At 54.1% G+C, this 17,215-nt stretch overlaps 1 protein-coding gene and 1 long non-coding RNA gene across 3 annotated transcripts; one reads left to right on the top strand and one right to left on the bottom strand.

The window, feature by feature from the left end:
- The first annotated feature begins 288 nt into the window (after nucleotides 1-288).
- LOC308629364 lies at nucleotides 289-17,128 on the top strand. 2 transcript variants are annotated; one of them, XR_014017661.1, is made up of 3 exons: nucleotides 289-432; nucleotides 2,853-5,873; nucleotides 10,968-17,128. It is a non-coding gene; the product is annotated as an uncharacterized lncRNA (long non-coding RNA). The 2 variants fall into 2 exon arrangements; XR_014017662.1 differs by lacking the exon at nucleotides 289-432 and adding an exon at nucleotides 2,613-2,747.
- Nucleotides 445-3,812, bottom strand: IGFALS (insulin like growth factor binding protein acid labile subunit). Its single transcript, XM_081257103.1, has 2 exons — nucleotides 3,724-3,812; nucleotides 445-2,594 (listed from the first exon to the last, which is right to left on the bottom strand). Exons 1-2 carry the CDS (start codon nucleotides 3,737-3,739, stop codon nucleotides 790-792), a joined length of 1,821 nt encoding a protein of 606 aa, XP_081113229.1. The 5' UTR covers nucleotides 3,740-3,812; the 3' UTR covers nucleotides 445-789.
- Nucleotides 17,129-17,215: the final 87 nt, after the last annotated feature.

The raw sequence follows: 17,215 nt of genomic DNA, 5'->3' as shown, positions 1-17,215 counted from the left end.
AGGGGTTTTCCCTGCACGGCTCCAAGGCCGGCCAGGAGGGGGAGGCTCTGGAAAGCAGAGTGGTGGCATGGTGTGCTGTTCTTCCCAATGGGAGAGGTGGGGTGCTCAGTAGAGAATGTGGAACGGTCCCTGGGGCACGGGTGGCAGGGGGCCTGGGGAAGCAGCCCTCAGGTACCACTTCGTGGGGGCAGATGGGGAGGCTAGGAGTGTACCAAGGATGGATGTTTCTTGTGGGGGTGGAGGGAGCGGGGGCAGAACTGTTGAGGGGTTTGGCCAGGAGCACAAGGACCTGGAGAGTGAGGGTCTGCACCCCCTCTGGCCCCAGGTTGGCCTCAGCAGGAGCAGCTGGGCCCCAGCTTCCCAGGACCAGGCCACCTTCGAGGACGCTGCCCAGCGAGGAGGCTGAGATGCCGAGGTTCCTGGAGGACCTGAGTAAGTGCCCGCCACTCCTCAGGTGGGGATGGGGCCTGGGGACTAGTGGATGAGAAGAGTCTGGGCACGAGACAGGAAGGGTTGTGGATGGGCGTGTGGGACCAAGGCAGCCAGAGGTGGGGCAGGCACGACATAGGGGGGCCCGCGGCCCAGCCAGCACTCCTCCCTCCCTGAGCTCCCCACACAACCTCATACACGGCCACATTTATTGGGTTGCTTTTAATTGATGATAGTTGGGGAGGCTGTGTCCCCGACCCTCCCGGTCAGGCCCTCAGGGACCAGGCTGGGGCCCACAGGTCCCAAGTCCACGTCCCCTGGGGTGGTGAGGGCCCGTCCAGACCGCAGGGCGGCCTCGGGTCAGCAGTGGGCAAAGTGGGCCTCGCCGACGTCGCGCAGGTCAAGGCCTGAGATGCCGGGGGGGCTGGCGCAGGTGATGTTGTTGTAGGCGTATGCGGGCGGCTGGTGGTCGTCGTCTCCCTCCGCCATGGCCTGGACGAAGCGGGGCACGACGCCCGGGTGCTGCAGGGTGAAGGCCCTCAGGGCCTTGAGGGGGCAGCCGCAGTCCCAGGGGTTGCCCTCAAGCCACAGGCGCTCGAGGCCGGGGGGCTGCGGCACGAAGGTCCGCAGCGAGTTGTTCCGGAGGCTGAGGTAGCGCAGCCGCCCCAGCGGCGCGAGCACAGTCTCAGGCAGCGCCTCCAGGCGGTTGTGCGACACGTCCAGCCAGAAGATGCGCTGCAGGGGCCCCAGGGCATCCACCGATAGCGCAGATAGCCGGTTGCGGGAGAGGAGGAGGTACTCCAGGTGGCTGAGGCCCTGGAAGAGCTGGCCAGGCAGGTGCGTGAGCTGGTTGGAGGTGAGGTCCAGCTCCAGCAGCTCGGCCAGCCCCCCCAGGCTCTGCTCATCGATGGCTGCAATGCCGTTGTCCTTGAGGAAGAGCCGGCGCAGCCCCGAGAGGCCGGTGAAGGTGTGGGGGCCGAGGCAGCCCAGGCAGCTGCCCTCCAGGTGCAGGCTGTGCAGCTTGCCCAGGCCCTGGAACGCCTGCTCTGGAAGGTTCCTCAGACAGTTGCCAGAGAGGTTCATGACGGCCAGGTTGTAGAGGCCCAGGAAGACGCCCGCCTTGAGCTCCTGGAGCTGGTTGTTGTTGAGCGCCAGCACCTCCAGCTGGTCCAGGCCCTCGAAGGCCTCCTCCGGCAGCTGCCGGATACGGTTGTAGCCAAGCTGCAGCTCCTCCAGGAAGTGCAGGTCCTTGAAGGTCCGGGGCCGTAGGCCGGCAATGGCATTGTGTGAGAGGCGCAGAACGTGCAGGCCCAGCAGCCCCGGGAAGGTGTCCTCCAGGAGGCCACCCACGCGGTTGTGTGACAGGTCCAGCCAGCGCAGCGCCTTCATGCCCAGGAAGGCGCCTGGGGCCACGGCGGTGATGAGGTTGTGGTCCAGGTAGAGCTTCTGGAGCTTGGGCAACTTGACGAAGACATTGGCTTTGACGCTCCTCAGGGCATTCCTGCTCAGGTCCAGCTCACGGAGCTCGCTGAGGCCGCAGAAGAGTGCGGGCTGCAGGTAGGCCAGCTTGTTGCCTGCCAGCACCAGCTCGCGTAGGCTGGCCAGGTCCTGGAACGCAGTGTCGGGTAGCACGGCCAGGCTGTTCCAGCCCAGGTTGAGGTCCCAGAGGTGGGCAAGGCCCCTAAAGAGGCCCTCGTCTACCCGGCTGAGCAGGTTGTTGTTGAGGCCGAGCGAGGCCAGGCCCGGCGTGTGTAGGAAGGTGCGGGCTGCCAGGCTGCGCAGCTGGTTCCGCTCCAGGTGCAGGTGGTACAGGTTCTGCAGGCCCAGCAGTGCCTGTGGCTCCAGGCTGGCCAGCCCGCTGCCCTGCAGGTTGAGGAAGCCCAGGCTGGAGAGGTTCCGGAAGGTGGCCGCAGGAATGAAGGAGAAGTTGTTTCCATCCAGCCACAGGGCCCTGGTGCCATCCGGGATGCCGTTGGGCAGCCCCGTGAGGTTCCGCGAGCTGCAGAAGACGCTGAGCTCATCCGTGTAGTCGTCGTGGCCGCAGGAGCAGACGGCTGGGCACTGGGGGCCCTCAGGGTCTGCCGGTGCTGCGGACTCCACTCCCTCCAGGCTGTGGGAGCCCAGCACTGCCCAGGAGACCAGCAGCACCACCAGGGCCGGGCCTCCTGTGGGGAGACGGGCTTGGGGAGGCAGCACTGAGGCGGCCCAGGATGTGAGCCCAGGGCAAGCAAGACATGGAACCTTCCAGGCCTCAGCCACACACCTGGACCACAGCACGCAACCATTTAGAGAAGGCACTGCTGACCGGACCAGAGAAGGTATGGGCTGAGATCTGGGTCCCTCACTTAAATGGGAAGCGGAGACCAGGCAGGACGACTGGGATGTTCTCTGGTTCAAAACCAACTGCCCTTTCCACCCTACAGGACCAACGGGGTGGCAGTGCCTGTTCCAGAGAAAACTGAAGGCTGGGGACCTGGCCACTAGGCCGTGTGTTCATCTGCGTCCCCAAGGTGGACACTCAAGCCAGGCTAGGCTGCCAGGCAGGCCTGGAGGAAAGTGTGAGAGAACGTTCCGGAGCAGGCTCGGGTGGGTATGCGCTTGCTGCCCTGATTGGATAGTGAGCTGGATGCCCGCTGCACCAGCTAGACCCCCGACTGGAGGGTACTCACCTCCGTGGTGTGTCCGGCACGCACCCAGGGACTTGGCCCAGTGCTGATGTGGCGAGAGGAAGAGAGTGCAGGCCTTAAGGGCAGATGGGAACCCCAGGCCACTGACCCACCAGAGGTTGGGTTGTGGCACAGGACAAAGGATGCCAGGCTCCACAGCAGCAATCCCCCATAAGTTCCACTGGGCACTGGGCTGCCCACCACATCAGGCCTCTCTCTGGTCTCTGAGAGTTCCGGGTCCCAGGGTGGACACACCAGCTGGATTGGGCTAGGCTCCAAGAGGGGACAGGGTGGCAATGGCCTGGCCTCCGAGCAGCTGGGAGGGCAGCATGCCCTGGCCCAGTGGAGGGTCTAAGGCAGGGCCCCTGGGGTGGCAGTGTGGGTGCCCTTCCTCCCCTGCGCTGCCAGCCTGGGCCCTCGGGTAGGTGAGGAGGGGGCAGGAGGCAACAGCGATTCTCCAGGGCCAGGCACCCCACCACCCCGAGTAGCCACATTTCCCCCATGGGCTCCCAGAGCCCCAGCCCCCCTAGAGCTGAGCCCTCTCTGGGTGCAGCCCCTACCCTAGTGGGCTTGGGGGCACACGGTCCCCCCCCTCGAAGTGAGTGGCTGGGGCACGTGGGGGCCTCACCTCTCCTCAGGGCCATCCCTCGTGCAGAGCAGTCCGCAGGCGGGCAGGGAGCGGGGCGCGTCCGTTGGGGCCGGCTGCTCCTGCCCTCTGGATTTCCCCACTGCCTCTGGGACAGCCAGCACCCTTGTCACCGGCCAGCCCAGCCTGCTGGCCCCAGCTCCCTTAACCCCCTCCTGCCGGGCTGCCAGCATCAGCACTGGGGCCCAGGGTGCGGATGGCACAGGGGACAGGCTGGGGGCTGCATCTGCCCTGACGCGTCTTCAGGGTGCAAGGTGGCCCGGGGTGCATCTCTTAAGGGACAGTGGGGGCCCATCCCCCCATCTTCCCACCCCCCCCATCTTCCCATCCCCCTGCAGGGCTGGGCGGAGCAGAGCTGGGGCTGCAGGCAGTGCTGGGCGGGGGTCTCCCTTGGAGCAGCCTGTGAGGGGCTGGTGCTCAGCCGGCCCCCCTGCCTGTGGGTAGGGGCCCCTCAGGGGGCTCCTAGGGTCTTCCCTCCTAGCAGATGGCCATGTGGGAGTTAAGCGGGAACCACACGTCTCCAAATGGGCCTGCCCATCTACCCCCGGCATGCTGACCACTCCCCCCTCCTCCCCATTTCCTAACTGCCTGGGTGGGGTCCTTGTTGAAGCTCCCAGGGGCCTGGCCCAGCCTTGGCTTCTCCCGTGACCTCAGGGTCAGCTGCTGTCTGGCCACTGCCCCTCCCCCTAGCCTCTTCTAGGAATGCTTGGCAGGGCCCCGGCCACTTTGTGTTTGCTTTCCCCAACAATGTCCTCCCAGGAAGAGAGTGGGGGACGGCTGGCCTCGGGCGAGGTCTTGTGGCTGTGAGACCAGCCCCCACCAGCAGTGGGCCCCATCCTGCCCTCCAGGGCTCCTTTGGGGCCATGGCCACCCTGCACTGCACAGGCCCTGGGACAGGTACCCAGTGCCTGGCCTGAGGTCAGCCACAGGTCAGACATGGTAAGAAGGGGTGTGGCCGCTTGATTCAGGGCACCATCCTCCCCTCCACCTGGGGAGCCCTGGGCTCTGCTCTTCCAGATCTGACCACATCTCTCCCAGGCTGCCAGGCGCAGTGCTGCCCTCCAGCCACCCCTCCCTCCTTTACTGAGGACCCTTCCTCTGGCTGCCAGCTGTGCCTGCCCACCAGTCCCTCTGCTCTGCCTGGGGCGGGGGGGCTGTGCTCGGAAGGGGCCAGAAGGCATTGAAAAAGGCAAAACTGAGTCTGGGGAGGGCAAGGCTTGTTGAGGTTTAGGAGACTCTTGAACCTCTTCCTGAGACAGAAGAGGAAGTCAGGTCTGCCTCCTGAAAGGTACATGGTGAGGAGGAAAGAAGTGAGGTAGGCAGGAGCTGTCCGGGCCCAGGAGAGGCTGGAGGCCAGGCCCGCCCCCAGCCTCGTGGTGCCCCCTCCCCAGCTCATCCCGCAGCAGTGCCGAGGGGCGGCTTTGTCTTCCTCCCTTTATTGAGCTTTGATTTTTTTCCAGGTCGTTTCTCAGCTTCTCTTCTGAGAAATTATAGATCTGCAGGGAGAAAGTCCACACCCAGAAATTTACACGGTAAACATACATTTACACAGTAGAAAGTGCGGACTCAGCAGGAGTCCGGGGCCATGGGGCCTCCTCACTGGGAAGCTCCCCGCATGCCGGCCAGGCTCACGTGGACTGGAAGGAGGGTTAGCATTCCTGTCTCCTCACACTTGGAGGGTTGGGGCTGGAAACTTCCTGTAAATCCCCAGTCGAGCTTGTGTGGCGGATAACCCTTATCGGGACTGCGGCAGGCAGGTTAGGTATTTGTAAACCTTTCTCGAGTCCTGCGGTAACACTGGTGTTCAGCCTGCTGAGTTCAGAGAAGACCTCTATCCTGGCCGCCTGGGGCCAGCTCTGTCCCTGCTCCCCCAAAGCGGCCAGTCCTGACCCAGGCTGGCTACTGCCCTGGCCTCTCTTTCCAGTTCACCCCCTGAGGGTCCCCCCGAGGAGTCTGGTTTCTGGTCTTTGTGGAAATGGTGTTGTACAGAAGCCCCAGGCCTGGCCACTCGTGTGCCAAGTCATAGCATCCCTTCCCTCCTTCCTGTCGTGGTGCTGCGACCCTGTGGGGCCCTTGTGCGTTCCTGTGGTCCTGAGTGCACCCACTGGAACCAGCCTGTGTCATCCTTGCAGGTAAGGCCAACCCCTTCCTGGGTAGTCACACCTTCCTGGGGCCAATAGGGGTGCCCTCAACACCACCCCCACCCTGTCTACTCTCAGCCCTGAAGGTGGGGGGACAGTGGCTTTCATTGTCCTGTGTTTCTTCAATCACCAATGATGGCAGCTCTTCAGAGGGAGGCTCATTGGCCAGTGGATTGTCCTTTTCTGTAAAGTACATGTTTAAGTCTCTTGCTGTCAGTGTGACTTATGTTTTTTTTATAACAGTATTCTGGATGCAAGCCCCTTGTTAGGTATGTGTGGCCAGTGTTGTCTTCTGCACCGTGGTTTGCCTGTCCATCCTTTTCATTGTAATTCTGGTGAGAGTTCTTAATTTTAACGTGGTCTCATAAGGTGTTCCTTAAATGGAAAAACTGCAAAAAAAGTTTATCTAGGCCGATGTATGTATCATGATTCAGGTCCTGTTCGGCACATGCACTTGAGTATATTCTCTTAAAATACTGTGAATGCATCACTGCCCTACCTTTCTCTGTGACGTCTTTGGGCCACCCTTTCACTTCCTAAGAGTGAGGTGATGCTCAGGTTTCATTCTTTTTGGTGGGTTATGATCGCCTCCCCACGTTTAGTGCAATGGCTTTCCTTCCCTCCTCCTTCCCTCCTCCGAAGAGCAGAGGCTCTTCGTGGTGCATGTGTTTCCTTGTGTACGGTAGGAGCAGCCTGTCCAGGTTTGACTTGTGTTGCAGTTTGAATCTTCCAATCCGTGGACATGACATAATTAGGTCGTCTTCAGTTTCTTTCAGTGGTGGTTTTGTAGATTTCCATGTTAGGATCTTGCATATATATTTTAGATTTTTTTTTCCCCGTAGATGGTACTTTTTTTTTTTTTTAAAGATGTTGGGGGTAGGAGTTTATTTATTTATTTTTGCTGTGTTGGGTCTTCGTTTCTGTGCGAGGGCTTTCTCTAGTTGTGGCAAGCGGGGGCCACTCTTCATTGCGGTGCGCAGGCCTCTCACTATCGCGGCCTCTCGTTGCGGAGCACAGGCTCCAGACGCGCAGGCTCAGTAGTTGTGGCTCACGGGCCTAGTTGCTCCACGGCATGTGGGGTCCTCCCAGACCAGGGCTCAAACCCGTGTTCCCTGCATTAGCAGATTCTCAACCACTGCGCCACCAGGGAAGCCCTGGTTGTTACTTTTGATACTATTTTAAGTGTTACCTTTTTTCCTCTTTCATTTCGTCTAAGCTGAAATATTTTTCTAGAAGTATGTGGGATAATGTAATAAAGTATTAATTGTGGTGCATTTACCCAATGTTTCTAAAACAGCTTGATTGATGTACAATTCTCACACCATAAAGTTCACCCACTGTCACTATAAAATTCAGTGATTCTTAGTAAATGTGTACAGCTGTGCAGCCACACGCACAGTCCAGCTTTAGAACATCCCCATACAATCGGTGGCCTTCTGTATCTCACCTTTTACACTGAGCATGTTTTCAGGGTTCATCTACATAGTGTATATCAGTACTTTATTCCTTGTTATGGCTGGACAATATTCTGTTTTATGGATTTGCCACATTTGTTTATTCATTCATCGATGATAGGCATCTGGTTTGTTCCTATTGGGGTTATTATGAATAATGTTGCCATGAACATTTGTGTATGAGTTTTTGTGTGGACGTAGCTTTCACTCCTCTTGGGTAGATTCTTAGGAGTGGAATTACCGGTTCACATAGTATTTATGTCTAGTTTTAAAAAAACTTTTCCAAAATGATTGTATCATTTTACAAATTACGAGAATTCCAATTCCACATCCTCACTACTATTCGGTATGGTCAGTTTTGTTTTCTTTTGTTTTTTAGCTCTTCTGTTTCTCTGCCAATTGATATTGGGCACCTGTTCATGTGTTTGTTGGCATTCTTGTATCTTCTTCGGTGAAGTGTCTGTTCAAGACTTTCGTTCATTTTTTAACTGAGTTGACTCCTTACCGAGTTGCAACACTATATATTATGGATATGAGACTTTATATATTATGGATTATCAAGGCTAACATTTGCAGATATTTTTGTTTGTGGTTTGTCGCCTTTTTTTCACGTTGTCTTTTGAAGTACGAAAGTTTATTTTAATTAAGTTCAAAATTTATCAGTTTTTTTCTCTCATGGCTCATGATTTTGGCGTGGTGTCGAAGAACTCTTTGCCTAACCCAAGCTCACAAAGATCTTCTAATCAGGGATTATAGAACCTTTCCATTTACTTACATCTTCTTTCTCTGAGTTTGCAGTGTATAAATCTTGCACTAATTTTGATCATTTCTAAGTATTTTGTTAGTTTTGATGCTATTATGGAGTTTTAATTTCATTTTCAGACTCATTAGTATGTGCAAATACAACAGGTTTCTCTTGTTAATCTTGTATCCTAGGACCTTACTGAACTTACTAGTGCCAGGTGTGTGTGTGTTTCTGGATTCCTTAGGATAAGCCACATATAGGATCGCACCATCTGTGAATAAGGACATTTTTACTTATTTTGACTCCTTTCCAATTCATATACTGCCTTTTGTGTGTGTGTGTGTGTGTGTGTGTGTGTGTGCCTTGTTGCACATCAGTACGATGCTGAGAAGTGGCAAGAGCGCAGGTACCCTTGCCTTGCTCCCGCCTCCAGTGGAAGGCACTGTCCTCCACTGTGGGTTAGGACGCTGGCTTGTGTGTTTCCTTGATGCTGTCACAGGCAGAATAATGCTCCCAAACCAAAGATGTCCGTGTCCTTCTCCCTGGAATCGTGAATGTGTCAGGTTACATGGCAAAGGGGAACTGAGGTTGCTAACCAGCTGCCCTTAAGATAGTGAGATTAATGTGGATTTTCCAGGTGCCCCCAGTGTAATTACAAGGGTCCTCTAAAGTGGCAGAGGGCATCAGAAGAGGTCGGTGTGAGGCAATGAGAGAAGGACTCAACCCACAGCTGCTGACCTTTGAAGATGGAGGAAGGAGGTCAGGAGCCAAGAATGCAGGCGCCTCTAGCAGCAGGAAAGGGCAAGGAAACAGATTCTCCCTTAGAACCTGCAGAAGGAACCAGCTCTGTGGACACTTTTAGTCCAGTGAGACTCATGTCAGACTTCTGACCTCCAGAACTGTTAGATGATACATTTGTGGGTTTTTTCTTTTATTGATTGATTGATTGATTAGTTGCGTTGGGTCTTCATTGCTGCGGCAGTCTTTCTCTAGTTGCGGCAAGCGGGGGCTACTCTTCATTGCAGTGCGTGGGCTTCTCATTGTGGTGGCTTCTCCCATTGTGGAGCACAGGCTCTACGTGTGCAGGCTTCAATAGTTGTGGCACGCGGGCTCAGTAGCTGTGGCTGGCGGGGTCCAGAGCACAGGCTCAGTAGTTGTGGCGCATGGGCTCAGTTGCTCCACGGCATCTGGAATCCTCCCAGACCAGGCCTCGAACCCGTGTCCCCCTGCATTGGCAGGCGGATTCTTAACCACTGCACAGCCAGGTAAGTCCCCATTTATGTTGTTTTAAATAGCTAAGTTTGTAATGATTTGATACAGCAGCATTTGGAAATTACAGATGTCCTTTAACAGGTCGAAGAGGCTCCCTTCTATTGCTAGTTTGTTGACTTTTTATCACGAACAGGTGTGGGATTTTGTCAAATGTTTTCCTTCATCCACTGAGATGATCTTGTGGATTTTGTCCTTTATTCTATGACTGTGGTTTATGTTAATTGATTTTTAGATGTTTAACCAACCTTGCATTCCTGTGATAAATCCCACCTGGTTGTGTATAATGTTGCTGTATTTGGGTTGCTAACGTTTTAAAGATTTTACATCTGTATTCATGAGGGACATTGATCTCTCATTTTGTTTGGTATCAGGATAACATTAGCCTCATAGAATGAGTTGGGAAGTGTCCCCTCCTGTATTTTCTGGAAGAGTTTGTGAGTGATTAGTGTTACTGATAGAATGCACTAGTGAAGCCATGTGGACCTGAGCTTTCCTTTGCATGAAGACTTAAGACTTTTGTTAAATCAATTTAAGGAATTTGTCCATTTCATTTAAAATCTAATTTGTTGGTAAATAGTTTCCCTAGCATTCCCTTGTAAGTCCTGTTCATTTCTGTAGGATTGGTAGTGATGACGTACCCTTTTTCATTCATCATTTTGGTAATCTGTGTGTTACTTTGTTGGTCAGTGGTTTTTCTGTTTTCTGTTTCCTTGATCTCCTTGCTAATCATTACTATTTCTTTCCTTCTGCTTCCTTTGGGTTTTGTTTGCTCTTCTTTGGTGTTTTAAGGTAGAAGCCTAGGTTTTGTGAGGCGTTTCTTCTTTTCTCATACAGGTGTTTAAAAGCTATACATTTCCCTCTAGCACTGCTTTAGCTGCATCCCACAAATTTTGTGTTTTGATTTCCACTCTTTTTGGCCCACACGCTACTTAGATGTGTTAACTTCCAAACATTTGGGGGTTTTCCAGACTTCATTTTGTTGTAGATATTTAATTCCACTGGAGTTTGAAATTACAAAGTATATATTCTGTTTTTTAAAATTCATTGTGATTTGTGGTCTAAGATATTGTCTGTCCTGGAGAATGTTCCATGAGCACCTGAAAATGCTGGTGGAATGTTCTATAAATAGGTTGAGTGACAGTGTCCTGTTATCAACTAGACTATTAAAGAATCTCCATTATTTTTTTAAGAGTTTTTTAAAAAATTATTTATTTTTGGCTGCATTGGGTCCTCGCTGCTGCGCACAGGCTTTCTCTAGTTGCAGAGAGCGGGGGCTACTCTTCATTGCAGTGCACAGGCTTCTCATCGCAGTAGCTTCTCTTGTTGCACAGCATAGGCTCTAAGCACACGGGCTTCAGTAGTTGTGGCTCATGGGCTCTAGAGCGCAGGCTCAGTAGTTGTGGTGCACGGGGTTAGTCGCTCCACAGCATGTGGGATCTTCCCAGAACAGGGTTCAAACCCATGTCCCCTGCATTGGCAGGCAGATTCTTAACCACTGTGCCACCAGGGAATCCCTCCATTATTGTTGAATTACTTATTTTCTCTTTTGAATTTCTAAAATTCTTTGGTCCCTGACCATTCAAACTAGATGTGAGGTATTCGTTCCTTCAACAGAGGGTTGTTAGAACAGAAATCAGAGGAAAGAAAAGATTATTGGAACCTTAAGAAGTCAAGATTCTGGCCTAAGAAAATATTCTGACAAAGAATAAGAAAACTCTTTGAGCTACGAAGCAGGAGAAAGACTGGAGAAGAAAGGAGGAGAAGGAACCTGATGTTCTGCTACCTCAGTGGAATCCCAGATGGGCCTGAGGGCCCCAGAGCAGAGGTGACCCTGACCTCTGCTGAGGACTGACCGAGACACGGTGGAACAGCTGTGTGTACCCTGGGGACATACATGGCTGCAGGACCAGCCTTCCTCTCTGGATCCACAGCACCTGGGCCAGGCTCTCTCCCAGATCCACTGAGATCCAATTCTTCTCCAGGCCTCTCTGCTGCCCCAACTCAGAACCACTGTCCATAGAAGTGGATGGTCCAGGAGAAGCCTCTCCTTTTACGGTTTTACTGATAGATTAACAGTTTAAAAGTTTCAGATTATTAGAGAGAGGTGGGGGTTGCACAACATTGTGAATGTACTAAATGCCACTGAATTGTTGTCCCTGGTGGTCCAGTGGTTAACGCAGGGGGCACAGGTTTGATCCCTGGTCAGGGAACTAAGATCCTGTATGTTGTGCAGTGCAGCCAAGAAAGTAAAAAAAAACCCACAAAAAACCATTATAAACTTAATTGTATGTTGTGTGAATGTCACCTCAATTTAAAGAAGTTTTAAAGGTTCTATTTAGTAAAATACAGTCACTCCTAAAATCTAAGCAGTGTTACAGCTGGAGAGAAACGTATCACATTGGGATAGCACATGACACACAGGTCAGGTGGGTGGCTGTCAGAAAAGCATCAAGGACCTAGTGTGCTGGCTGTGGAAAGTAAGGCCACCACCTGGGGGCACCTCCCAGAGAGTCAGGCTAAATGCACAGAGGTGTAGCTTGGTGAGAGACGGAGCCTCCACCCAGACAGGTAACTGAGCAGTCAGGAAATACTTTAAAATAAAAATCCTCAGAGGGAAGCGGGCAGGCACTGGGTCAGGGATCAGGAACTAGTGAAGAAAATGCTCGGGCTCTGTTTATACTAGTGCCCGGAAAGAAACTGAGGAGTCGTGGAAGTTTAAGTGGCCAGATTGTAGGGCTTCAAAACAGACACTCTGCGGGAGTTTTTACCTTTACATTCTCAAGAAAAAAGACATTATAGACCAGACTTGAAAATGTAGGAAAGAACTTACCAAAAGCGGCTGAAGAAGGATAGAAGTAACAGCCCTTATAACCATTAAAAAACAGGATCACTAGTTTTTAAAATACCCACAAAAGAAAGCACAAGGCTCAGACTAGCATTACCTTCTACAAACTCCCCAAGAAGTGAGGAAACGTTCCATGTCACCTTATTTCCAAAACCAGACAGGGACTGTACAAGGAGAGCAAGCCAGCTGCAGAAGTTCCGATGAAATGGGATCTCGCCCAAGAATAAAATGACTAGGCACTGAAAACTGTTGGGATAATTCAGCCGACCAAAGGAAAGTATGTGGTAAGACCCAGCTCCCACTCGGATGACCAGCAAGCTAGGAAGACTTGCTCAGCTTGATAACAGCTACTCAGCCCGCCTGCCAGCCTTCCAGGGACTAGGGTGCTTCCTCCTGGCAATACACCCCCTCTAGCTCTCCCCCTACCCCTGACATCTCCATCTCTCTCTCATGTGATGGAGCCATCTCCTGGCTTTGGACTCACCCACATGCTGGAGACATTTTAAACTTGACCTGCCCAAAGCCAACCGCTCAGGACTGTGAGACCCTCACAGTCTCCCCATCCTGGGAAATGGACGTGGAGTCTCCCTAACTCAGCACTCACAGCTCAGATCCAAGCTGGGACCAAATACTTCTGCCTCCGCCTCAGCTCCCACTGGGAATCCTGCCACCACTCCCTCCTCCACCGGCCCTCCCTGGGCTGCTGCCCCAGACTTGTCTCCAGGGGCCCTGCCACGACACGCTGAGAAGTCCTGGTAAAGCTCAGCTCTGACCCCGCCTCTGCACAGCCCAGAGTGGACGCCGAGGTCCTCGCATGTCCTGTACATTGACCCACCACGTCATGGCTTCCCACTCCTCTCCCCTTGCCTGGCTCAGCCATGCCAGCCTCTTGCTCTTCTGCAGACCTGCCCCAGGGCCTTTGCACTTGCTTTTCTCACCCAGATATCTGCATGTCTCACACTCTCCATCCCCTCATTGTCACTCACATGTCACCTTAGCAAGGCCCGAGCCACTCTACTGAAGAAGGCTGACATCCTCGGCTCCCTCTGTACCTTTTTCTGCCTTATTTTCTCCACAGTACTTCTGTGTGACCTGCTTGGTATTCCACTCATCTTGTCTCCCCTACCAGGACAGAAGCTCCACAAGGGCAGGAATTTCTTTCTGTTCACTCTGAATCCCCAGAGCATCTCGGTACCTGCCACATCGTCAGCATTCAGGTATCTGTTAAACCAATCAATGAAGTCAGGAATAAAGGCCCACTTGCCTCGGGGAGACATGAAAAACAAAAGCCCTGTCGATGGTACCACAAAGGCCCACAAAAGAAACAGTTACCATCAGGCTGGGCAAGCGTAGCAGGGTCCCCAGGAACAAGGCTGACTGCACTCCTATACGCTCCTGACCCCTGGAGTGATTTAAAGCAAAACACCATTTACAACAGCATCAAAACACAAACTACTGAGGGGCCAGAGTCCCCACAGAACCAGCCTCTAGGGAGAAAGTGATAAACCCTGATGGAAAAGTTTGTCTGGTCTTGTCCCTGGTTTGGGGAGGGAGACTCTTAACTCCTGGGAGCGTCCTGAGGGGTGGGGACTTTGTCATTTACAGTATAGTGAGCACCTGAGTTTATGCTAATGTGGTGACTCAGAGCTGTCACCAGGGAGCCCCACCTGTGATCAGAGGGTGGGACGGCTGTGGGGGGGCGCTGGAGTTCACGCTGTGGATGACACAGTTACACCCCAACCCCACTGGACACTGAGGCTCAGTGAGCTTCCTGATGTACCAGCACGGTGGGGAGCCTGCATCCCATGGCTGAGGGCACAGCTGGGCTGTCCGGGTCCTCCCCACCTCGCCCTGGGGGTCTCTTCACTTGGCTGGTCCCGGTCTGTATCCTTTATAATAAAACTGTAAAATCATAAGTGTTGCGCTTCCCTGAATTCTGAATCAACCTAGTGACTTACTGAATCTGAGGGGTCATGAGAGCCTCTGAACTTGTAGCCAGCTGGTTAGAAGTGCAGGTGGCCGGGGACCCCCAGGCTTCTGGCTGGAGTCTGAGGTGAGGGCAGTCTTGACGGGAGACCGTGCCCTTGCCCTGTGCTTGTGCTAATGCTGTGGTCGGCAGCAGAGTTGCCCTGCACACACAGCACACACAGCATCAGAGACCCAAGCGGATGGATAGATAAGCAGCGTGTTCGTAATTGGAAACTCCCCACATCACAGAAAAGTCACTTCCCAATCTAGCGAGTCAACATTATTCCAGTCCAAATCCCAGACATAAATATCCTAATCTTTATACATAAGAGTAAAGGGCCAAGACTCTCCTGATGAGGCTGGGTGGCATTCCTGGAATTGAAGGTCCTAAAGCTGTTGTAACAGGGAATGTGGGGCCAGCGTCAGAACAGACAGACATACCAGTGGGATGGAGAGCCACGAAACAGGTCTGGACCCCTGGACGCTGGCTCACCAGAGCTAGCAGTGCAGAGGGGGTGGGATATCAGGTGTCCGTCTCCCAGACACCAGCATAAACAGCTCGGTCACAAGAATCACAAACGTGAGTGTGAAAAGCAAAACAAAAAACTACTGGATGAAATTATAGGAAGGCATCAGAGGTGGGAGAGTTATTACACAGGACACAAAAGCATTTATCATGAGGGAAAAAATAGACGTTTGACTACGTTAAGAATTTCTTCAACAAGACACCAGAGTGTGAAGCCACAACAAACTAGGAGGAAACTGCAAACACACAGAACCAAAGAAATCATAAAATATGCAACATGAAACAAAGGACTTCTAACTGATCAGTGAGAAACAAAAACCTGGTAGAAAACCCGGGAAGAAACCTAAGAGAAGAGGCAGCCCCCAGGTGAGGAAATCCAAGTGGCCAATAAGTGTGTGGAAAGCAGTCAACCTCCCCCCAAACCAGGTAAACACCCATGAAACCTCCACAAAATGCCATCCACAAGAACAAAGGTGTCTGACAGTGGGTGCGGCAGGCGTCTGCAAGCACAGTGGGAGACGCTCTCCGAGAATGAAATCCCACTTGCCCAGCGCAGCAGCCGGAGCCTGGATGAGAGCGCTTCAGAGCCCGTGTCACAGACACACGACACAGGGCACCATAGCCCTGAGAACGCGCCCCATTGCCCGGCAGCAGCGCCATCACCAAGGGTAAAACATGCAAAGCAAAATGCCCACTGTTGAGAGCTCTGGGCTCTTGGAGGACAAGGAGGGACAGCCTGCGGCCTCGGAAGCAGGGTGGTGGGGTACATTTTTCTTTACGTTTCTTTAGATGAGGGACGCAGGACTGGGGTGGACACCAGTGGGAAAGGGGGCTTTTGGCAGCTGGTTCCAAGGAGAAGCACTCACCCCTAGTGCGGGCGCTATGCTGCTGGTGGAAACTAGCGAGGAGCTCAGTGTCCCTGGGGAGGGGCTGCCAACAACACGAGCCACCTGGGGGGATGGGCACAGCACCCACAGGTCCACAGCGACCCTCAGGCATCGCAGACCGAGGCCTCGGCACGTCCTGAGACGCCTGCACCTGCCTGTCCAGTCGCTGGTACAACGCCATGAAACAAAGCACCAGGAGGACCCGTGCAAACCCCACTCCATGACACCCTGGGGGTGGGGCTGCTGCTCACAAGGAGCTTTGGCTCCACCTAGAACATCATCGTCTTTGGAGAAGCCCACACAGGCAGCTGCGGAGTGACATGGGCCCGTGCTTGGCCGGGACAGGGACCTGAGGAATCCAGGGTGGCGGCGACAACCACGCTGCATCATGACCCGTCTGGATGAGGCGTACAGGAGGGTGACATCAACAGCAGCAGCAGCAGGCCTCAGCTGGACAGGAAGTGTTCAGTGAGCATCACCACAGCAGGTGAGACCCAAAGACTTGAGCACCCAGCTCAGCGAGCAGAGCCTCGCAGACCCTGGGTCTGTTCTCGTCACAGACCAAGGCCACATGGAGAACCTCCAGATCCAGAAATGAGCTGGTTGGGAGGGCTCCCCGCAGCCCTTCCTGCCCCTGCCTGTTCCCCAGTCTCATCCCGTCCTCCTTGTGCCTCGGGGCCCTGGATGCCCCCGTGACCCTCTGGGCCCACCCTCCCCATCCCCCCAGCTCGGACCTCCCGCAAGCTCTGCCTGAGATGTGAGGCGGGGTAACCAGGACCAGCCTGAGACTGCAGGAGAGGAGCCAATTCCCAGGATGGCCAACCAAGAGCAGAAGGAACAGCTACAGAGCAGGGACACAACATCGCAATCTCAAGAGCAGGCTCCCTGCACACTGCCACCAGGAGGAAGGACTCGGGGCCTCTCCTTGCCGGGGGCCCAAGAGGCCCACCCCCAAGCAGGGGTGGCGCGGTGCCAGCAGTGGTGCTGACGCCACATAGGCGCCCAGGGCATCCCCACCGCACACAGATGTCCCCGCGTCCCTCCCATCAGCTCCTCTGCACACACGAGGCACAGTGCCCCACACTGGTTCCTGGGAACGTCCCTGGGACTGGCCAGCCTTTACAGGGACGGGTGTGCAGAGCTTGGAGCTCCTCGGGTACCACATGCCACAGGCTCCCAGCCTGTACTCTCCCCGCCCGAGCCCCCAGACCCAGCCCCACACTGGAGGCAGCTCTTCAGCATCACCCTAGTCCAGGTAGGTGCTCCGGGCCTGCCCCGGCCCTGGAATTCCACTGCACATCAACACAGACACGAGGACATGATGATGTCATCAAACATGAGAGAATGACTTCCTCTAGAGATAGCTGGGGAGGGGGTAGGAGAGAGAGGGGACGATGCCAGGTAAGGGGAGTGTGCCCCTCCCAGGGGCCTTCTTCTGGTAAGCACGGACTTCGAACCAGGGCGTGCCGGCCTCACCGGGGGCAGGGCGGGTACGACTCTTACTGGGGCATCATATGGGGGCTCACACGGCAACTATGGGGGCCCCATGGAAAGGCTGGAGACAACACACAGTCTGCAAGCAGAGCTTCCGGGAATAAACACTTTCTAAACTTCTCTTATAAATATGCATTAGAAT

The sequence above is a fragment of the Mesoplodon bidens genome (genome assembly GCF_964165515.1).
Source record: "Mesoplodon bidens genome assembly, chromosome: 15".
Classification (NCBI taxonomy): Eukaryota; Metazoa; Chordata; class Mammalia; order Artiodactyla; family Ziphiidae; genus Mesoplodon; species Mesoplodon bidens.
This window is presented reverse-complemented; position numbering and strand designations above follow the sequence as displayed.